Source organism: Microtus pennsylvanicus, chromosome 5 (genome assembly GCF_037038515.1).
Source record: "Microtus pennsylvanicus isolate mMicPen1 chromosome 5, mMicPen1.hap1, whole genome shotgun sequence".
In the NCBI taxonomy this organism is placed as follows: Eukaryota; Metazoa; Chordata; class Mammalia; order Rodentia; family Cricetidae; genus Microtus; species Microtus pennsylvanicus.
Window position 1 is genome coordinate 80,893,295 of NC_134583.1, and position 23,492 is coordinate 80,916,786.

The following is a 23,492-nucleotide window of genomic DNA, read 5'->3' on the forward strand; positions in this document are numbered from 1 at the left end:
TCAGTGGGTAGCACACACTGTATGCAGACGTGTGGAATAGGTATATGTGCAGTCTCTGCCTCTGAAAATGACATTTTTAGGACGTGCCCTTCCATCCCATGTCTTCCTTATCCCCAGGGAACAAGATGCTCACTGGATTCCTTCTAAGCACAGTGGCTTCCCGCAGGTCCTGCCATTCCTTCACCTGTGTTTACATGTAGACCCGCTTGCCCTCAGCCATGGAGCATAGCTCCTTCTGTACCCTTGAGGTGTTCCTCCTTGGTGTATGTGTTCAGCTGAGACATGGGCTGCTAGGAGAGGTGTTGCAGTACGGCCAGAATTTTTGAGGAGCCCAGAGTGTGCCAAGCTTTCGACTGGTGTGTGACATTTCCTGACTGTGTAGCTGACTGTTCTTACTGTCCGACTGATCCACAAGAATAGCCATGTTGCTGAGTGTTTGAAAGCAATGTGTGTATGTGTTCTTTCCCCCTTGCTAACTGCATCCCTGTCTGAGTGGGTCCCTGCCATTACCTTTTCATCTGAAGAGCACAAGGCCACCAAGGGATGGATGTGATGACAAGAACATTTTAGTTTCGTGGGTCTGAGGGAGGGGCATTATACAGCCCACTGACAAGCCTATTGGGAAAGTTACCTGCCTGGAAACCCCCAAAGTATCTGTTTGAATACCTCTCTGGTGGAAGCTTCTACTCCCCGGACTTCCCAGTGCCCTTCCACCAGACACTCGGCCACCCTAGCATGACTGGGTACTACTATATGTACCAGATACCCTCCTGTGGGATTGATGGGTGTCTGCAGCAAATGTTCCTGTGACCAAGTGCACTTCTGCCCCAGCACAGGGCTCACGGGGACCTCTCTGACCCTGCCTACCCACCCTGGGTGCTGGCTCCATGCTCTGCTGAGGCTTTGTTCTCTCTGAGTGAGGAAGACACAGAGATACAGTTGCCCTTCTGCAGTGATGGTGGTGGCGTTGGCTTCAAAGCTAAGCACACTCATGTTCTCTAGTATCCACTTGAATCTGAGGAATATAATCAGAGGCCCATGCATTTAGCTCATGGATGACCCAGTCCTTGGACAGGCTTCCCTGGGCTTTCAGTCCCTGTTGCATTCATTAGGAGCCATCAGTACAACCAAAACCAGATCATAGCTCTGAATGGGGACCCTTAACTCTAGCTGTTTCCGTAGAATCAAAACTTTGTTTTTATGTGGGTTCAGCCTCTATCCCTTCATGTCCTGGAGCTGGATACCTCAGCCAGCTCCCGCTGTCTACTTTCATCCCTAGTATGGAAAATACTCCAGAATGGGAAAGTTCTGCTCCTCCTAGAATGTGAAATCCTGGCAGCCGCTGGTCCAAGGCTAGTCTCTAAGAACCTGCTTGACAATTCAAGAACTTCTTTCTATTCTTAGCTCAAGGATCTTGGGGTGCTGGAACTGGTAACCAGTGTACAAGACTATCTGGGCTACGTTCTGGCCTTGGGAACCAAATGTTGCCTGACCCGTCTGGCACCTTGCTGAGGCCAGCAGTTCTCTTGCCCTGCCTGCAAGGGCTGTGAGAAATACATTCTCATGCTTATCGTGCTCCGCTGAATGTGGGACACTTGTCCATAGAAAGGACCTCTCTCAGGCCTGCCTGTGAAGGACTCAAACCAGGACCAGTCACAGTGCTGTCAATCCGGGAGGGGTAGGATGGCAGCTAGCAAGGCAAGCCTGAAGAGTACCTGCCCTGTGTCCCTGTCTTCATCTCATGTAAAAATTGTTCCCTGGAATATGAGTAATGTCATTCGTGTGTGAAGAGGAAATCGATGTTATTAAATAAATTCATGTGAAGGTCTGAGTGAATGGTAATTCCACAGCCCTCTTAAATATATTCACGGCTTTCAAAGAGGGTGCCAATTAGCCCCTGTAAATCTGCAGGCTGGGAGCTCTTAGGGGATAATGAAGTAGAGTGTCAGGTTCCAGGTCATGGAACAAGAATTTATGAGCCATGGGCGCCTCTGGAGCAGCCGTTGGCCCCTTGCCTGCTTGGAGGCATCCCTCTGACCCAGGGGCTGCTGTGGTAGGGCATGGCACCCCCAGTACATGTGGCTGGTCGGTAGGGTATAGTGACGGAATCCTTAATTCATATATCTTTCTATCTTTTCCAGCTAAGAAGTATAAAAAAGTCACTGGCAAAGAGATCTATTCAGACACTTTGGAGAGCACGCCCATGCTGGAGAAGGAGAAGTTCCCACAGGACTACTTTCCCGAGGTGTGTGACGACTGGTGTCTCCTCATCGGCACACTGATTATCAGAATGAGTGAGTTAGAAGTGGTGTAGGTCGGACTGCCATCCACCGTCAGCAGTCACAGCACCGTCACACCGTGGGACTGCTTTCCTTGGAGTTTGGGGGTGATCTGGGCTGCTCTGGATAAGGGCACAGAGAACCTAAGAGCTCAGGTTTTCTTGTTACTAAACTTAGAGCTTCACTTGTGGGCACGAGAACCACTCCCCAAAGATAAGAAAAATGTCTTCATTCTCCCTTGGGCTGATACTGCGACTGGAGTCTCTGTGTTCTGTGTTGTATATGCCATGCTGTGCAGGAATTATGCACGTGGTACACCTTCACCTTCCTGGGGGTTGCTGGAGTGAGAGCTAAGACCCAGAGGAAACTCTGGGTTGCCTCAGTCTGTGAAGACACAGAAGCTAACACAGAATTGGTGGGTGAATGATACATGCTAGCAGTTGCACCTGCTTGATAGAGTGTAGAAATTAAAAAGCCAAAAGCTGCTTTCTGCCTCTCTACTCAGATATGAGTAGCTTCCTTCAGGCTTCATCTTACACCTGCCCTGAATCATCTGTTAAGGTTCGGTAGATGTTGGATGCCTTGGCTGGAAGGTTTTTAGGTGCCAAGGTGGGAAGAACTGAGATTGGCCCCTGATGATGCTGGCTGTTCATACATGTCCCACCTTCGTCATGATGTTGGAGGCGCTCTCACCAGTCCCAAGGACTGCTCTGTGGTTCTCTCTTATGAGATGGTTGCACTGTGTAGTAGTACACTTGCTCAGAGCTGGTTTTCAGCAAGGCCACACACAAATTTATTAACTTGCGTTGTAATTGTGCCTTGCCTGAAAGGATCATGGCTGCCTCTTGTCAGCTTGTGGCTTGGCATCCCCATCCATTGTTCTCAGGCCAGAGATGTTCCCAGTCTCTTGTCCTCTGCTGGCTCAGGTCTACCCTGGCTCAGTTTCTTGGCCCTTCTGCTTCAGGCATCCTGAGAGTGGAGGAGGGTGGCGTGAAGGTTTCAGTCTTCTGTGTCTGTATATAATAACACCTGAATCTGAATGTTACTGATAAACATGGAAGGAATCCATGGATGTTGTTCCCATGAAAAAGCCATGAGCCCAAAATGCCAGCTTTAGAGTCTAGTTACTACTGATTTTGGGTTTCTTTACCCAGAAGTCTCTGGGATCTCACTCACTATATTATCTCTCATTCAAAATGGCCAGGGCTTGAGGAAATGATGGGTGCTGGGGCTCTGGCTTTGAGGTGTTCCCTTGCAGGCAGGTGGTGTTCACTGAAAGGTAATGCTGAGCATAGGCACAAGCTGTGGTGTATGTTCCAGTTCCCTGGGGAGGCAGTGTTTGAGATCATCCCCTCCCCACACCACGCATCTCTTTCCCCCCTTTAAATACTTCTTTCAACTGTCTCACATACTGAGAATTTGGCAAACAGACAGACATGTGGGCCCCATCCAACTAGAGTGGAGCTGTGACCATACACACTCCTTGTGTCTTGTGTGTGACTGTTACTGAGGCCCTTACCCTGTACTCCCTAGTAGGCCCTTCTGAGGACAGTGTCTGCCCTCTCTCTAAAAGCCCCAAGTGTGCCTAGTTTCTGAGGAGGCCTGCACTGTGCTCTGTTTTAATTCTTGGGGATGCAGCTGCACTGTGCATCTCCCATACCTCTGCATATAGCAGTAGATATGTGGTGTCCTCCACAAGAACCAGCGTGTAGCCTCCATCCCCCACAGCCTGTGTGGCCTCCCTGCAGCCTTTTTCTCACATCACTCCTTGAATTCCACAGCTGGAATCCCATCACAGCTTCATCTACTGCACTAGAGGCAGTAGTGATGTGTGTCACAGCAAAGTGTATCCTGAGTGGGGAGGAGTAGGGAAAAGGCTGGGGCTGTGGGACATCAAATGAAAGGCTCTTGCATAGATGTGCCTCTGGTCCCCAGCAGCTTCAGCCCTTGCTTGTAGAACAAGAGCCTCCTTGTTCCTACCTGCAGCCTTGGGGCTTCTCTGACTAACAGTTCTCTTGCTTCACTAAACCTGGTGGCCTCAGGAATCAAAGTCTGTGAAATTTGGGGGTCTTGGCTATACCCTACCACCCATATAGGGAGGATACCCTTTGCTCTGAAGGCTAGTTCTCTGTACCTTCATAGCACTGACAAAGTGGAACATGCATCAGGACAGTGTATGAGAGGCTGACTCCTTCCCACAGGAAAGTGACCACTGCTTGGATCCATCCCTTCCTGTACTTAGCAGACTGCTGGTCAGGACCTCATTCACGTTGTCTGCAGGCAGAGAAAAGGATGCATCCCTGTTGTTTTGTTGAGTCAGGGTCTCATGTAGTCTTGTCTGGCTTCGCAGAGATCTGACTGCCTCATGAGTGCTGGGATTTAAGGCGTGCAGCAGCATCCCTAGGATATCTCTGAAGGATGAACTCTCATCTTGGGAAGGCCACAGGATGTCTTTAGGTGGACCCCTGTCTTCACTTAGAACAAGTTGCTGTCCATGATTGTCAGCTGGTTCCCAGACCCCCGAGGTGGCTGACTCCTGGGCCTGCAGGGAAAGTGCTTGCTCAGCTGGGGAGTGTACCTTTAAGTCTGGGCTGTGCAGTGCACTCTCACGTGTCCTTTCACCACGGTAATGAGCAGAAACAAAACCTCGTTTGAAAGCCACAAACTCCAACACCTCTGTCAGTTCTGTGGTGCTTCTTAATGCACAGACGCTCACAGAGCACGTTGTGTTCCACAGGGTGGGGCCCGGGGCTCCAGGGCAGAAATCACCAGCAGCAGCTCTATTTAGACCCTCGGTATCCCCTCCTGGGCTTGCCCCTTCATGCCTTCTGCCAGGCCGTCACTGCACCCAGCACATTTAGGGGAGAGAATTAGTTGAAGACTGATCTCTCTTTCTTTTATTGCCATCACTTAAGGATAATCTAAATGTAATTACCGTGATGGAGGCATAATGCAATTCCAAATAATGACGGCCCTCTGCTTCTAAAACTAACAAAACTTTCTCTGCTGATTTATGGGTGCTTCTGGCTCAGTATGAATTTCAAATGACGCCTCTGGGAGCAACACTCCAGATAACGCAAGGCCATTTTTAAAAAGCAGATTTGTGTAGTCGATCGGACCGAGTCATTTTTTTCCTCTTGGCCGTGGTGAGAAATTGGTTGTTACCATAGATCACGGGCCCTGCTGCATGTGCCCATGAAAGATGAATTAATTCCACTAATGCTCCAAGCAGGCCTTCCTCAGTGGGGCCGCGTGGTGATAACCTCCTGCAGCCCCTCTGTTCTCCACTGCAATTTATGCTCTCTCAGTAGATGAAGCTGCCTGGATTCGCAATCCATCTGCCGGCTCAAGGAACCCCATTAACAGGGAACTGAGCAGAGGCCACACGAGGTGAGCGCTGTGTCCTCCTCCTAGGCCTATGCGGGTTCCATTTCTGACCATGGTTCCTCTAAGAGAGGAGAAGCCATGTGAACCTGAGTGCCATCACCCCAGAGACATGAGAACCTTGCCGTCCCCATCGGCTCAGAGGAGTTCATAAGGGAAGGTTTCAGAAGGTTGGCAGTGAGAGGAAAGTCCCAGAACATGGTCTCCTGGAAGTGACCTATCAAAGTCGAGCCCCACCTACCCTCTGCACACTGCTCCCATCTGCAGTGGCCAGGGGACGACTTTGTAACTGGGAACTTGTAGGCCTTCCAAGGCCTTTACTATGGCCTGGGTTGTTCCTGTCTCAATACCTGTCTATGTGGGCCTTCCCCACCCTCCATACCAAACATAGTCATAAGTAGGTATATGTTTGTGTTTACATGTGCATGGTTAGTTCCTTTGCGTGTATTTGTGTATACTGTACATAGAAGGTCTCAGGGAGGCCCTACTAAGGAGTCTCCTTGTCAAAAAGGCAGCCCATGGTCACTGATGGGGGTAGGGTGTACTCCAGTAGGCTGGTCCCATGTAGCAACTACCCAAGTGCTCATCCTTGACCATAAAAGGGAGATGAGTTGTCAGAAAGACCCCAGAAGCAAGGAAGTGGATCCGTTTCTGTTCCCTTCTTCTGGTTGCTGGCAGTCTGAGGAAGTTTGGGGCTCGTTTCTTTCTGGCTGAAGGGAGAGCTTTGCTCTGCAGACCTCCTTTCAGGTCATGAAGGGAGTGTGGGAGGCTGAAGGAGGGCTGTCTTTTGAAGTTCAGTAGAGCCCACTGGCTCTTGGGAGGACAGAGATGCACCTCCGCTCAGACCCAGAACATGGACAAAGCCAGGGCCAGACACTGTGGGCATGTCAGAGTGCCTTGGGTGGTACTTTGGGTGCCATTCTGTCACAATGTCGACAGTGGAGTCTGAGTGATCATAGTTGTAGTGATGAGATGGCCTCAGAGGCAAGATGTTCTGTAAATATTTTACCAAACTGTCGGGTTTTACAAATATTAACTGTATATTTTGTAAGATTCACCTATAACTCATGGAAAGTCTCACATCTAGCTAGAATCCTAATTGTAGTTATTACCAATATCTGTTACAGGAAAAGCACACTTTTTTTGTGTATTCAATTAGTAATTGATGTTGAAGTCAGTGCTCTATTATGGAAATTTAATTTTTACAACAATATGCATGTGTGTATTCAAAACACACAAATGTACATGTGTACCTTAATTTACACAAGTTTGAAAACTAAGAAGAAGATTATTTCTGGTTCTGAAATTCATAAATGCCTTTCATTTGCTTTGGTAGTGAAGCTGTTGCTTGCTATATAATTGTAGGCAAAGTGCAGGTATTCAATTTGGGGTCAGAGCCAGGCGGTGGTGGCGCACGCCTTTAATCCCAACACTTACGAGGCAGAGGCAGGTGGATCTTTGTGAGTTCTAGACCAGCCTGGTCTACAAGAGCTAGTTCCAGAACAGGCTCCAAAACCATAGAGAAACCCTGTCTCGAAAAACCAAAAAAAAAAAATCAATTTGGGGTCAGAGCTTGGAAGTGTGACTATAGGTGTGAGCTTGGAAATATGACTGCAGGTGAACTGGGCTTGCTGCTTCTCTGGGGGAACCTTTATGAAGGGACAGGTGACCCCAGAATGCCTGACCCTCCCAGTGGAGCATACTGCTCTGTGTTATGTCCAGCTCTATATGTTGTGAGCCTGTGCATACTGGACCTTAAGACAAGCGTAGGCCTGGTCTTGGATGAAGAGGAACCCATGCTGTGCTGCAAGCATGATGTCCCAAGGTGCTGAGAACGTGGTGAGTGTAGGACCACACAGAGTGATGCCTGAGCTTGGGAGAGGTGGCCAGGTCTCTTTGTATCAGTCATAAGGACATCCAGTGTAGATTCTATATTAGTTATGGTGCTGACTGTATTAGTCAGGGTTCTTTAGAGGAACATAACTTATAAAATGAATCTTTATATATCTATCTATTTATCTATTTATAAATAAATAGGGGATTTAATAGAATGATTTACAGGATGTGGTCCAAGTGTCATGGAGTTAAACTGAGCTATTTCTGTTATATAGAGGAGTAAGAGACTGAATACAAAACTTCCCTATCCTACATCTCTGGATCCTCATTTTGTTTTCTTTTATTCTTATTTTATGTGTATGGATATTTTGTTTGCATGTATGTATGTGCACCATGAATGTGCCTGGTGCCCAAGGAGGTCAGAAGAGAATGCTGAACCCCTGGGAACTGGAGTTAGAAATGGTTGTGAATCACCATGTGTGTGCTTGGAACCAAACTTGGGTGGGTCCTCTACAAGAGTAACAGGTACTCTAACCAATGAGCCATCTTTCCAGCCCTCTTTGTATTTCTCTTAAGGCAGATAATGTTTTAGAAATTAATTAATTCCCTTGTGGTCACTTATACCCCTGCCCTCCTGGGCACCATGGAGGAGATGCTCTCTTCCCTGGTCCTCTGCCAGCCACAAAGTACCCAAGCCTCTCAAGACTCATCTGTTCTCTTCTGTCCCCAAGACAGAATACCAGGCACTCTCCTTAGGGAGATGAGAGACTTGTTTCCGCCTCCCGTTTGACCTGGGGGTGCCGGAGGACCTCCTCTCTGCCCACAGGAATTCTGCTCCCAACACTGAGAGGCCATGAGGTGGCTTTCTTCTGTAGAGGGGTATAAATTAAAAGTAAAGTAGATTTTAAAGTTCAGTTCTTTCATTCATATACATTGAGTACTGGTAAGGCCATTGTCCCACAGGCAGGTCTAATTTCAGCAGACTGCTTCATGTGCCTTGTGTGCACGTGAGCAGTGTTGGTAGCAGTGCTGCAGCAACATTGGGACTGGAAGCTCACTTGGGAGGCCCAGCAGTATGTGCGGTGTATCTGACACTATAGTCAAGAACAAGTCCAGGTTCTTCCCTCCTCTTTTTCCCTCCCCTTCCCATGACTTTCTCTGCTTTTTCTATTTTTTCATCATTTCAGAACCAAGCAGGGGCTTCCTAGACTCTGAACTGAAGATGGATGTTATAAAGTAATCCCATAGTAGCTCAGAATTGAGTATAATAAAGAGTTCTTTATTCAGGGATAGACTCACAGATCACAGTCCTCTGCATGGTGGGGAACAGGGACTGAATCCAGAAGTGGAGCACATGCAAGCTTTAAGGCTGCATTTATAGTATAAGAGACCACGCCCAAGTGGGTTGGTATTTTAAAGGCTATTGGCTGAAGGAGTTCCCACAGCACTGAATAGTGGTTGTTTGTTTGGAGGGAGAAAGCACGGGGCAAAAGTGACCACCCTCTTTCTTTAGTCCAGCCTTCAGTTAGTAGCTCTAGCTTGAGCACTAGGTAGTTTGTCAACCACAGAAAGTTCTTTCCCACAGTTTTGGATCCCAGCAAGTGCAGAATCCAGAAGCTCGCAGAACATCTGGTGAGGGCTGCATCCTCTTACAAAGAGGACCTGGCTACCTGCCTGCCACAAACCCAAATACATGTTCCCTTGTGGCAGAAAGCAGGCAAAAGATGAAAAGGTCCTCTTCATCAAGCCCCTTTGCAAGAAGGCCCAGCCCTGGTGACAGGATCACCTTTCAGCGGCCCCTGCCTCTCAGCCCCATCAAATTGGAGGTCAGCTGACAAGATCAGGATTTAGGGGCCATTCAGACCACAGCTTCTGCTCTGCCCAGGAGCTGCCTCACATGTGGATGAACACTGCATGCTATATCACTGCTGGGAGTGACCCTTAGAGCTAGTAGATCGTGAGTTTGAGGCCAGCCTAGACTGTGTAGCAAGACATTGTCCCCAAAACAAACAAGCAAGCAAAGGATGGGACTCTTCTTAGCTGTGCCATGAGCACAGATGAACCCTGGGGCTTCCCATTTCTCTGTTGCTGACGGTGTAACCTTTACTTTTCAGTGCAAATGGTCGAGAAAAGGCTTCATCAGGACGCGGTGGTGCATTGCTGACTGGTATGTTCTATAGCATCTGATTACTGTCTTCACTCCATAATTTTTCTTTTTTTTTTTAACATACCAATCCCAGTTCTCACTCTCTCCCTTCTTCCCGCTCCTCTGATCGTCCATCCACTCCTCAGAGAGGGTAAGGCTTCCCATGGGGAGTCAACAAAGTCTGGCATATCACTTTGAGGCCAGACCAAGTCCCTCCTACTGGATCTAGGCTGAGCAAGGTATTCCTCCATAGTGAATGGGTACCAAAAAGCCAGTTCAAACACTAGGGATAAATCCTGGTCCCACTGCCAGTGGCTCCACAGACTACCCCAGTCACACACCTGTCACTCACATTCAGAGGGCCCAGTTTGGTCCTATGCAGCTTCCCCTGCTATCAGTCCCTAGTCAGTGAGCTCCCACTAGCTCAGGTCAGCTGTGTCTATGGGTATTCCCATCATGATCTTGACCCTTTGCTCATATTATCACTCCTGCCTCTCTTTGGACTCCGGAAGCTGGGCCCAATGCTTAGCTGTGGATCTCTGCATCTGCTTCCCTCAGTTACTAGATGAAAGTTCTATGATGACAATTAGGGTCGTCATCAATCTGATTGATTTCAGGGGAAGGCTAGTTCAGGCACTTTCTCACTATTGCTTAGGGTCTTAGCTGGGGTCATCCATGTGGATTCCTGGGAATTTCCCTAGTGCCAGGTGCCTTGCCAGCCCCATAATGGCTCCCTCAATTAAGATAGCTCTCTCCTCACTCTCCCTCTCTATGTTGGCCATCCCGTTCCTCATGTTCTCCTCTTCTCTCTTCTATCCTCCCACCTTCCCTTCTCCCCCCCCCCCAAGCTTCCAATTTTCTCAGAAGATTTGGTCTATTTCCCCTTCTCAAGGGGATCCATATGTGTCTCTCTTAGGGTTCTCCTTGTTCCCTAGCTTCTCTGGGGCCATGGACTATAGGCTGGTTATCCTTTGCTTTATGTCTAATATCCACTTATGAGTGAGTACAATACTACATTTGTCTTTCTGAGTCTGGGTTACCTCACTCAGGATGGTTTTTCTAGTTCCATCTGTTTCCCTACTAATTTCAAGATGTCACTGTTTTTCACCACTGAGTAGTACTCCTCCACTTCATAGTTTTGAGAGTGATTTTTACCCTTCTTTTGTATGTGTTGCAAACATGTTATCAAAGACTCTACTCAGTTAGAACAGGGCCTGCTGCTCAAACTGCCTGATAACTCCTCTTTTGATTGGTGGGTGATGCCACATGGCACAGTGTTGTTTACTGTTCCCTGTAAGGTGGAGGTTCAGGTGTACAAATGAAAGCCAGAAGACCTCTTATCCATCCTCAAGTGTGACCTGTGTGTACAAGAGTCCACTGCACAGTTGAACTGGTAGGAAGTCCCAGGCCACAACGTTAAGCTCTGAAAGACAGCCTGAGGTTATTGGGCACAGACAAAAGAGGCCCTAGCTCCACTTACTTGTCTGTCCAATTGTATTCTTCCTTTGAATGAGCATTCTCCATAATAATGTCCACCTGAGCACCACACAAGCATGGCTCAGTTCTCAGCTCCTGAAACAGTTGACTAACCCCTGGTTTCTATAGTTGAGCTAAGGTACTTGCCCCTAGAGCTGGTCAGAACAATGTCCAGAATGGACATGGGGGAGAGGAACAGAGGGTTCCTAAGATAGAGCTAATGACCCAATCCAGGAGGTGGCTGGCCACCTGTGCCACCCTTTGTCCTCATTCTCAGGGACCAACTTCTCCCTATATGGTATAGGAGGGCCATTTAGGCATGGAGCTAGTGGCCGAGTTATTGGGCTCTCCTTCACCTTGCTGCTGAAGAGAAATGGTGAGGTCCAGTTCCAGTGCCCTGTAGAAGATGCAACATGGTAGTATGTACCTTTGGGATGGTGTGAAACCGTTACCTGGTAAGGCAGATGGTCCATGGTAGCTAGAGATGCCTGGGGACTTCACCAGTCCTGAAAAAGGCTGATGCAGACTTCACTCTGGCCTCATCAAGTCCCAGGCTGCATGCTCAGACAGTAGAAAGACAGTTTTCTTGTCTGTTTTCATACCCCCGTCTTACAGGGTCTCCAATAGTGGTTCATCCCTGTTGGTTTGTTTGTTCTTGGGAGCACTTAGAGAAGCATCCTCCTCCTTGAAGCTGGGCCTACAACTTTACAGGCAGTTCTATAATACTATCTTCTTATTTAAAGGAAATATTTTACTATTACTCTAGCTTACTTGGCCAGAGTGATGACTTATTGGAGATCTAACAGAAGACATCATGCCTTCTGGCCATGGGAAGACAATGCTGTAGTCACTCTGGAGTGACTAAGGATGGGTGCCCAAGACTTTGATCCTAAACTGAGGAAGAAGGTGGGATACAGAGAGGCACAGATCTATTCAGGGTCATAAGGTCCCTTTCTTTGTTCATTACAGTGCCTTCGACTTGGTGAACATCCATCTTTTTCATGATGCATCCAACTTAGTGGCCTGGGAGACAAGTCCCTCGGTGTACTCGGGTGTCAGGCACAAGGCTCTGGGCTATGTGCTCGACAGGTAGGTGCTGTCCACTAGCCACCTCTGAGCATGGCTGAGGCTGCTCTGAGGGTACTTTGTGGTGGTTTCTGTTTTCCTTTTTGAGAGTAGCCCTCTGGAATATCAGCCCATAAGGAAAGTAAATTCTCCAGCTCCATCCACTGGCTGAGCAGCCCGTGAGCAAATGACTGCACATTACTTTCCTGTTTTCTATGGGAAAATGAAGAGAGCTGGGCCTTGAAGAGGAGGGGAAATGCAATGACAACATGGCGTCTCAGAATTGCCACGGCTGTGTTTAGTTGTGGATCTAAGAATGGGTACCTCTGATGCTCTGCCTGGTTAACTCAAGGAAGCTCTGCTGCCCAATCATGGTGTTGCCCTCTTCCTGCTTTTGTCTTTTTCCTGTCCAGCAGGCCTGGTTGTGCTTCCTGGACACAGGGTGATCCCTGAGGAAGGGATGGTGACCTTAGTGACCACAACCTTCTGCTGGGACTCCCACATGCGCCTCTGTCTGTGATATCCTGTGTGATCCTGGATGGGTCAGGAGTAATGGACTATCATCCAGAGAAGATGGTGGCCTGTTGGGGGAGGCTGCCGGCGGGGCTACATGGCTTCTCTCTGACTTTGCCTACTTTCTCCCATCATTCAGTTTAGTTTTCCCACCTAGCTCTAGTCTGCCCTGTCACAGGCCAAAGTAGTTTTTTTTTCTTATTGATTAACCTATAAAACCAACACATATACAGAAGGACGTCCCACTCCAGTGACCCTGACTGATAGAATGAATCTGGACCTGGGTACCAGTATCCATCTGACTTACAGATAGACATTCTCTGAAGCCCAGTCTGGAGAACACATGTGATTCTAGACTTTTCCTTATGGTCCTCAAATTGATCTTCTTGCCTTGTGATAGGGAAGGATCAACTCTGGTTTACTCCAGCCACTTCCTGCAGACCAGGGCAGATGGTCTTGGTTCTTCCTGAGCCTCACACTGTTTCCTGGAGGCCTGGCTCTGTCCTCACCCCAGAGCAAGGACGACACATTGAGCACAGAGGAGAGCAAGTGGGGTTTTATCTGGCTTGACTTTACTCTCCTTTCCTCATCCCATGCTGACCTCCACTCAGATCTCAGCCTCCCTCTGGCCTGCATCTGGTCTCCTTATGCTTTTCCATCCCCCACACCTTTACAGAGCGCTTCCTGTCTGGTCTCTGAAGTAGCCATCTATGAGTACAGGCATTTTGCTGAGCAGAGGATTCTGCAATCCCCAAATCACCACCTGTCACTGGGGCAGTCATATTGATGGTTGCTGCGTCCCTGAGAGAGAACACACTGGTTGTGATGTGCCAGGTCCTGACCCAGGCAGCAAGAAAAGAGTGGCAGGATGCAGGACATTTACTGAACCTATACAGGCTTCTTAGAAGTTCGCCTGAAGGAAAAACAGTCCCCCAGAGCTCCCAGGGAGCCATCTCTAGTCACATGTAGCATGTTGTTCCCACACCGTGAAATTCTTGAGGGCAGAGTTAGCAGACTTCCATAATGGGAGATCCTAGGGAGTGTGCAGATTTCCCCTAGCATGACCAGCAGCCTAGAAAACTGTGTTGAGGGTCCCTGGCATCAGATGACATCCCAAAGAATAGCTGCTAGGGAGGTCCTTATGTTAGCCTTGAGCACAAGACCCGCCTCCTCCTTGTACCTTGAGAGAATTTGTGTGTGTGCATCTGTGTGTGCGTGCAGTGTCTGGGTGAGTGTGGGCATGTTTGTACATTGAATACACACATATGTTTGTGGGGCTTGTACTGGACAAATTTGCCATAATCAGTGTGCCCCTAATGTAAGGGGCAAAGCTGGGTCCCCTGAACCATGGTGTCACTATAGGGTGGATTTGGAACCACTGAGCGCCTTACCATCTCTCTCTTCAGTGGCACATTAGGAACGTATTCCGTGAGTTCCTCCTCTATTATTATTATTATTATTATTTATATCTGAAGTGGTGCTCTGCACAAGGAGTCAGGAGATAGTGTCTCACCCCTGTGCCACCATTAGACAAGCACAAGGCTAGTGGCCTCTGGAGACCATGTCATCATGCGAGAGAGGTCAGCCTATGGTCCTTCTATTGGTTCCTTTCCTTCGTTGACCTCTCCAGTATAATGGAGGCCCTGGTGCTACTGGTATCATCCAGGTCCCTGCAAAAGAACCACAGATGTGGGAAACTGTGGTATTTTTCCTATTGTTGCCCCAGTCTGAGGGCTTGTCTTTAAAATCTGTATGCAGCCACACTTGTTCATCTGGGACTGATGCCCGAGCAGGTACTACCAAGCTTGGAGCCTGAGCTCAGCACCCACTGTGGGATACAGCTCAGGCAATTGGAGATAGGTTTAGGTGATTGACCCCCAACAAAGCATCCAATTTCTGTGCATTTCTGTCTTCCCCACATAATCTATGAACCCAGAGGCCTTCATCCTTTGGTGTTCTCAACTCATTCTTCCTGACCCCTGTACTTCACCAGCCTCATTTTCAAGTACCTCTGGTGTGTGCCCTGCCCAGCCATGCTTGTGTGGAGGTACCATGATAATGTTGCCCACTGGCACCTGGAGTGGAAAAGTAAATGATGCTGCCCCCATCAAGACCAGACCTCCAAGGACAGTCCTGGACTGATAGTGTCTCACCTCAGGGTCATGTCTACATTTCAAGGGGATTGCTATAGTCTTAGGTAGGTGCCCCTGCAACCTCCCTCCTGGCAGGTTCCTCTGTGGTGCTGGTGCATTCCTTCATGGGGCCGTCTTCCTGGGCTGGTGAATCCGCAGCCAGCAGCGAGAGCCTTGTCTGAGTGGTTCTTCCTGCCGTTTGCTCCATGACCCTTTTTCTAGGACCTCCCAGGGAGCTGGGAGCTGAGAGAAGCCAAATGTCCATCAGTCCTGGTGACCATGGTCAGCTTGTCACTGTGGTAAGGCATCAGAATGTGTCATTGCCCTACACCACCATGCCTCCAGAAAAGCAGCCTTGGGGTCTGGGGGCCACTTTTCTGCATCTTTGCATTCCAATGAATGGCTTCTGTGGCGAGCTCAGCCAGCCGCAGATCCGGACCTCCGCAGCGGAGGGCTGGGCCGCTGGGCACAAAGGGGCACTCTGCAGGAGTGGTGAATAATGGCCCGCCCTTTCATTGGGAGGCTAACCTTTTGGCAGCCACCAGCAGACTGCATTTTACTGTGCTGATTGGGGAGGACAATGCTGTACTGGCCTTTGAATGGACACCGCCACCAACAGCGCTGTATTCACAGCAGCACTGGGAACCATGTGAGCATTGTCTGCAGGCCCCACTGAGCTGCAGGAGACAGTGAGGAGGCTGGAATGGAGAGGCTGGCTTCTTTGGTTTAATCTCCCTGTCCAGCCTGTAGGTCCCATCAGACTCAGGGATAGACAGTCTTGTATCCGGGTCCACAAAAGGGGAAGAAAGATGGTGTTAAAACCAAGACTCACCAATATGTCATAACTTGCCTCCAAATCTAAGATTATACTAAAGTAGGTTATAAGGAAAGAAGTCCAAGAGCCAGTGTTGACTCAACACTCTAGGAGCTTCAGCTGTGAGCGGCATGCCTGTCTGCACTAGAACCATTGCATGCAAAGACACATGTGTCCCTGAGACACCTGGGAGCCAATGAGGGACTGACTTCTCACTTAGGCAATGCAGCTAGAGTTAACTTGCTTTGCATTCTTTCTTTTTCTTGGCAGATTTGTTTTGGAGTTTTGTTTTTCTTCCTTCCTCCCTTCCTTTCTTCCTTTCTCTTCTTTTTTTTTTTTTTTTTTTTTTTTGAGACAGGAACTTACTCTGTAGCCAAGACTGGCCTGGAACTCACAGCAATTCTCCTGCCTTAGTTGCCTGAGTACTCGTATTGCTCTCATGAGCCACCTTGCCTGACCAGCCAAGACTTCTTGTGTCAGATAATGTATCTATTTTTGTGTGACTTGTAGGTTTTTAGCCTTAAATAGTTATGAAAAAATTAAAGTGTTTTAGATTTATTTATTATTTTATGTGTATGAGTGCTTTGCCTGCATGTGTGTATGTGTACCACACATGTGCCTGGTACTCAATGGAGGACAAAGAGAACATTGTATCTTCTGGGACTGAGCTGTAGATTCTGGGACTCAAACTTGGGTCCTTTGTAAGAAGAAGTATTCCTAACCACTGAGTGGTGTGTGTGTGTGTGTGTGTGTGTGTGTGTGTGTGTGTGTGTGTGTGTGTGTTGGTGGTGCTGAGGGGAGGGTGTATATATGTATTTATGGGGTGTTGTTTTGTTCTGAGACAGCATCTTACAATGTAGTCCTAGCTGCCTGAAACTTGCTTTGTAGACCAGGCTGGCCTTGAATATATAGAAATCTGCCTGTCTCTGCCATCTGAGTATTTAGATTAAAGGTGTATACTCCCACATCCAGTTATGAAAACATTTTAAAGAAAAGCCATAGGTGGTTCTGAGAAGTTCAGGCAGGTTCAGAGGCCCAGGATTTTGAAGGCATCTGTGTTAGGGCCTGTGGATGCTGGGATGTCAAAGGCCTCCACCCTCTTGTGGCTCCAGGAGGTGCCTGTGCTGGTCTCACTGCTGTGATACTCAGTGTGATGTTCTTCTTGACACGGGGTTAGCCTTTGGGGGCATCTAAGGTAACTAAACCAGGACCCCAAGGCAGCAACTGTGAGCATGCCCTAAAACCTTCCCGAGTGCTTAGCCCATGAAATGAGATTTTTTTTTCTGCCAAGTGACAGGAGCCTTCAGTGTTCCCTTTGAAATGTGGCCTGGCTAGTTCAACAGAGACATTTTTACATTACAACTGTGAAACCCTGGCATAAAGCACCCCTCTGTCCCCCCATTATTTTCTCACAAACACAGTCCATTGTCACAGTGCTGAAGTTAATTTGATCAACATTGGGACATTTAACTTTTATGTCCAGTGAAAAGAGTTGTTTCATGCTCATTTTGGGCATTCAAAGGAAATGATTGCCAGAAAAATAATGTTCCTTGGGACAATCCGGAGCAATTAGTTTCCCAGGGAGAGGCTATGTGACGCCGGCTGCCACACAGCCCCTCTTTGTCGCTTTATGGATGGTCATCCGTCAGCTGTCAGGCTGCTCAAAGACCCCTCCAATCTAAATGTTTCTCTTTAGGCCGTTCCCAGAACTCGCCTTGCTGTTCAGTGAGCAGAAGAAAAGCACTGCGTCTCTAGGCAAAGGCGAGCTCCCTGCTAAGGATCTAGGTCATTCCGGAATGCTCTGCTGGCTGGCACAGAGCTGTTTCTTGCACCTCATTTGCTGCCCACTGCCCTGGAGAAGGAGTGCAGGTGTTTCTGTGGACTCTTCCTTCAGCCTAAGTTTTGGAGGCCTCAGGATACCCACTGTCTGGAGCTCACCCTGCACAGCACAGAATTCCCACAGCAAGTTGAAGGGCCTGAAGCCCAGACTTGCTGTGTGTGTCACCAGCCTGAAACCCCAAGGCCCGAGCAATATGTTCTTCGTTTTACTAAGCATGGATCCAGGTGTCCGAAAAGCATGTAGAAGGCTGTGACGAGAAAAATCACACACCTCCTCTCAGTGACTGACATGTGCATTTTGCCTTTCTTCTCTTTTCTGAAGAAATGAAACAAAGTAAGGTACCGTTGGTACCCTGTGTCTGTGTCCTTAGCCTCTGTGACTGCACGGTGCCATCTGAGTTCAGTGTCTAGGTTTCTTTGCATGCTCCATGCTATTGTCTCACAAGTTGTGCGTGCGTGCGTGCGTGTGTGTGTGTGTGTGTGTGTGTGTGTGTGTGTGTGTGTACTACGTATGTAAATATTAGCAGCGATGCTCAGAGAATGCCGGAAATGGCTTCCTCACACTCAGCCTCCATCTACAGCATGTTTCTGCTCTGGTGGCTTCTCATCAGCTTCCCCTTGGTGGAGCCTCACCACACTTTCGTTGAGACCCCTTTGGAGGGTCTCAGTATTTTACTGAGAATGGTGCTTTCCTCATTTCTGACCAGTCTTGGGGAGGCAGCATGATTTTTATTTACCTGGAGCTGGTGAAGCTAAGCATTGCTTTGAGTGCTCGTGGGCACCTGAGGCTTACAGGCTGCTCTGTTTCTGGAAACCTCAGCTATGGTTTTTCCTGCTAGATGTCTAATATAAAGCATTCAAAAGAGCTAAGGTTATTGCATGTGGCCTGTGGGGCTTTTGTAGCCAGTGGAGCTGTCTAAATGTGAGGAGCATTCACTATCTTGACCCTATGCTTAGGAAACAGATGAGAATGATGACTGACTGAAAGAGAGGAGCAGCCTTGTAGCCAGAAGGTGCGAATTAGAGGCTTGGAGCCCTCATTCTAGGGGTGCACAGTGGGCACAGAGTTCCCCAGCAGAGTGTGACATGTATCACCAAGGAGCCTGGCTTTTGCAAGCTTGGGACAGACCCATGTGGCTGTGGCCCAGAATACTCCTAGCACATAGTGGATGCCCAGCACACTGACGCTGAGAGATGGAACCCATCCTGTCCAGAGGAAATACCCAACCTCTCAAAATTCCACCAATAATTTTAGTCTTTACTGGAGTACTGGGAAAGTAGTAGGTGGAGTCCAAGTTACAAGGAGCCTTGGCCAGTAGCTTACAGAGTCTAGGTATGACCCATGTCTTCCCTGCCTGTCCTGTTGTCCTTTTGTCCAGTGCACTAGGGCTGGATACTGTCCCAGGTAGTGCTGGATGCTTCAGCAAAAGGCTTCAGACAAGGGACTTGACTGAGATTCATTTCTTACAATTCTGGAGGCTGAAGTTCAAGCTAAGGGCAGCAAGCCAGGCTCTAAAAATGACTTATGGACACTGTGCCCTTACATGGTAGAGAACCAACAACTCTGGGGGCTCTTCCTTTCCTGTCAGGTTCCCTCTGACCTGGTTAACCTTCATGACTTCCTTATAGGCCTCTTCTCCAGTGCAGCAACCCTGGGTCATTCCCTAGAAGAAACTTACCAAGCTTGGACCATAAGCCTGCTAAGATACAGGCTGCCATTCACATGGGGAGTAGCAGTTCCCATAAGTCAGGATGGGGAAGGTAGCTCACTTACCAGAACCAATTGGTCCAGGTTGTCAGTGTTCTGCTGCAGGAAGCAGACCTATATGGTGCTGGGGGCAGGGGCCTCAGAGTGCCCCGGGCTTGATGGAAGCTGCTGGAGGAATGAAATGGGCTGTCAAGGTGGGAAGATGTCTGTGTGGCGAGGGCTATGCTTGAGGTCAGTGGACTAGTCAGGAATGAGGAATGTGGTGCACTAGGACTAGGCCTGAGGTCCTGCAAGCCACCTCAAGCTGTGTTGGGTGTTCTGTGGTCCTACTACTGCTGGGTTTTGCCTCTTTGCCTTTGAAGTGTTACTCTCATATCTCGATCAGACCCTCTGTACTGAGGGCCCCCAGGATTTCAGGTCTCATGGGGATAGACCTTGTCTCCAGCAGCATCTTCCAGGGGGTTGGTTGAGGACTGAGGGCCTAAGAGTTTTCAGACTGGTTGTGCATTATTATTTTTATTATTATTATTTTGTTGGCTGAATTTGCTTTTCTGACTGGATGACTTATGAGGAAAAGAAACTTAGGAAACTAAATCACCCTCAAGTTGGGTAGTTTAGTCACTTTATATTATCAGTATTTTAGCTACATAAGATTACTTGATCAACAAACATGGTTTCTTCCATAGTTGAGAACAAAACCAACCTTCGTTGATCTCTAAATTTATATAGACTCCACAGTTAAAAGTAGAGTGCCAAAAGATTGAGCATCCCAACCATTGGTTGAAGAGTAAAAAGGAGAGAAAGCCAAGCATGTCAGGGGATGGCATGAACGAGTCATGGCTCAACCCACCTTCCAGACCTTTGCAGCTCCTTGGTATACAAAAGGAAGCAAGCCGCCTGCAGGCTATCATCTCTCATGCCCTGTGGGATGTTGCCTTGGTGCCCTCTACAGCCTCAGTGGCCTTAGGGACCGTCAGCAGGTCCAGGGCACCTCAGGGCTTCTGTGACATACAAGTGACTGCAGTTGAAAGGGTGACTTTTCACTGTGACTTTCCTCCTGGAGTCCAGAGCCCATTGCATTGTGGTAGGTAATGTCCTTAGATCAGGAACAAGGCCCTGGCCAGATAGAAAAAGTCACCCTTCCCCCAGTGGGGCTGTCACATCCTGGAATCACCTGTCAAACAAGAGACACCATTTCCAGGCCTAAAAAATTGATTTTTATGGCTCTTCTTGTAATTCTCTTTCTGTATAAGGCACACGATATTGATGTGGGCCTCCTTTTTAATCATAATAGCCACTGACAAGGTAATTAATTTTAAAACAACTCTTTTTTTTCTGGTCCAAATGGCACTATGTAGAAATTAAAAGTGAGTGCCGTGAGGGCCGCCGGCCTGGCACTCAGGCGATTGCCTCGGCCGTGACAGCCCTTTTATCTTGCTGCTTCTGTGCGACCTTCAGAGATGGGCGTTGTTATTAATTGGCTTGGGCTATTATATCAAAAAGAGCAGGGCAGGAAAGCATGATAAAGTTTAGGTTTTTAATGATAGCCTTACAGGAATCAAGACATGCCAGTGAAATTGCCTTCCTGGGTCATCGCAGGCCCAGCATGGGGTGCAGCCAGGACCCATCAGCACCTCTCATGTGAGGAATGGCCCCAAAGCAGCATTCCCTCCCTAAGCACACAGCATCTAAAGTTAGTGCACTCAGCTTAAATCGGAACTAGGCTTTTTAAATAATTTACTTTAACATGGATTCTGCCATTTGATTAGCCAAGTCGTTGTGCGCTGTTGCTGTTGGCAGTTTCCGAGACCATACCTTTATGTTGCTCTCCAGGCCTTTGTCTGCATATCATCAAAACTTAGTGCAGTTCATTGTGTTTGATGCTCACACTAGCTGATGAGACAGAAAAGGACCTGGCTTCCACTGTCCCACACACGAGCCTGCAAGTCCATGTGCCCACGTAGACACACGATAGTGTCCTGTGAATTCACTTCCTCCTGTGATGCCCTCACACTGAGCTCAACTTTGACTTGTTCTACATTCTCTCGTCTATGGGTACCACTAGCCTCCCAAGATGCCTCAGCATAACCTCCCGGCAGCTTTGAACACTGGCTGAGTTGTTTTTGACCACAGGAAAAGCCAAGGTGTCCTTTCCCAGCTCAAAACTTGAGGCGTTTGCGCAGATTGTACTAGAAGAGAGGGAACCCTTGAAGTGAAGGTGTAGTCAAATGTATTTGGCTCAAGAAATCAGTACTGATGAATGCAAGTTAACTCTCTTCTCTGCCTTACCGATAAGTCCTTCAAAGCCATGCCTATCTGTAGAGATGAATTCTAGGTGTGAAGTTGGATATACGTATCTGCAACCTGTGCACCTAACATATTAGTGGTGTGTCTGTGATATGTACTTAGCATATGCCTTTGTGAAACATAGCTTCTGAAGTATGTATGTCATTCATGTGTGTGTAGACATTCATGACAATGAAAAGTTCAGATCATCTGTAATGTTCATTCCCATTAAGAGAAGTGTAAGTAGCCAGGCAGTGATAGCGCACACCTTTAATCCCAGCACTCAAGAGGCAGAGGCAGGTGGACCTCTGAGTTTAAGACTAGCCTGCTCTACCAAGTAAGTTCCAAGACAGCCAGGACTACAACACAGAGAAACCCTGTCTCAAAAAACAAACACCTCCCTAAGCCTGGATGGAGCAGGGAGGGCCTTGGACTTCCCACAGGGCAGGGTACCCTGCCCACTCTTAGAACTGGAGGGAGAAGGGGGGAGGGTGAGTGGGGGAGCTGGAGGAAAATGGGAGTGGGGAGGAGTGGAAATTTTGAATGGTATTATTTATAAAACAGTATAAAAAAAGGAGAAAAGAGGGGTGGAAAAGTGAAAGTAAAGGAAGAATCGTGTGTCTGCAATTCTTGCAGTCTGGGGCTGAGACAGGTGTTCTAGGCCAAGCTGGTCTTTGTAACAAAACCAGAAAACAAACAACAACAGGAAAAACACTAGTAAACTTGGTTAATCCTGGAGTCTTTATTGTTATGGATACTGGATTTCCTAAGGTACACAAGTTCCATGATGAGCATGGGGAGGACATGGAGTCAGTTCTCTCATTCCACATTTATGTGGGTCCCAAGTATTAAACTCGGGTCTCCAAGCTTGCACAGAAAGCACCCTCAACTGCTGGGGCATCTCACCAGCTCTGTTCTTTTGCTTTCTCATGGTAGATATTTTTGCTTACAAGATAAAATAGTAAATATTCAGACATAGAAAGTGTTTCTGTCCAGAATATGATAGCCTTCATTCTTTCAGCCATCCCTGCAGCTACTCAAGTTGGAGGTCTAAAATACAGAGTCAGGAAGAAGAGGGATGGACAGGAAGGAAGAGAAGAGACAGGAGGAAGTGCATATGTATGGCACAGCACCATAGATACGGCACTCTTGGGAAGAGAGGCCCAGGCCCATCTTCAAAGAGCTCATCACTATGTCCAGACCATGGGAGTCTCAACAGCTGTACTGGCCCCAAGCTGCCTGCCTCAAGTGCCTGCTCCCCATCCAACCCCCTAGAGGAGGGCAGGCTGGTCACAGTCAGGGAAGGTAGTCTAGGACTCCAAAACCAAAAGTGAGATGTTGGAAACAGGTTGAACTATGTGGAGATAGAGTTGGTTACAAGCTAGGCCACAGCCTTTTGAGAGTAGGTAAGAACGAGGCAAGCAGGGAAAGGGGGAGGGCATCAGGCCTCTGGGTTCTGGCATACTGTCAGAATGGCTCTCTGCTTCCTCTAGACTCCTGGCAGAATTTGGGACCCATTACTCAGCACTCTTGTGTCCCTGCCAGAAGCATTGGTGTCCTCACCCGAAGTCAGCATTGCGATTTCAATCAGTGGTTTTGTTGTTGGTGGTTTGTGTTTATTAAAAATATTTTTATTTATTTCATACATCTATCCTCCACAGTCCCTTCCTCCAACCCCACCACATCCCCTCCCACCTTCATCTTCATGTCCTTTACAAAATATAACTCACTAAGTCCAGTTAGTGCTGCCTCCATGCATGTGGGCATGGGGTCATCCCATGGAACATGGGTACCCTATCAGGGGCCACACTTCTAAGAAAATTGACTCTCCCTTCCCCACTAGCTATTAGATACCAGCAGCTCTTTAGTGAGTGTAGTGAGGGCCATCTCCATCTTCACTCAACTGTTAGATGGCTTAATCTCGTGCTGGTAACCCCGCTGATGTGGGTTCGTGAGTGTGGCAGATGTGTCATGTCCAGGAGACAGCGCTGTATGGCACTGTTCCCAAGCTTTG

At 48.1% G+C, this 23,492-nt stretch overlaps 1 protein-coding gene across 2 annotated transcripts in view; it reads left to right on the plus strand.

Annotated features, from left to right (window-relative positions):
* Positions 1-23,492, plus strand: part of Inpp5a (inositol polyphosphate-5-phosphatase A) — a 196,409-nt gene that overhangs the window by 125,076 nt on the left and 47,841 nt on the right. For both annotated transcript variants that reach the window (XM_075972662.1, XM_075972663.1), the window contains exons 6-8: positions 2,142-2,245; positions 9,614-9,666; positions 12,091-12,210. In XM_075972662.1, coding sequence (XP_075828777.1) covers positions 2,142-2,245; positions 9,614-9,666; positions 12,091-12,210 — 277 coding nt within the window. The remainder of the gene's footprint in view (positions 1-2,141; positions 2,246-9,613; positions 9,667-12,090; positions 12,211-23,492) is intronic.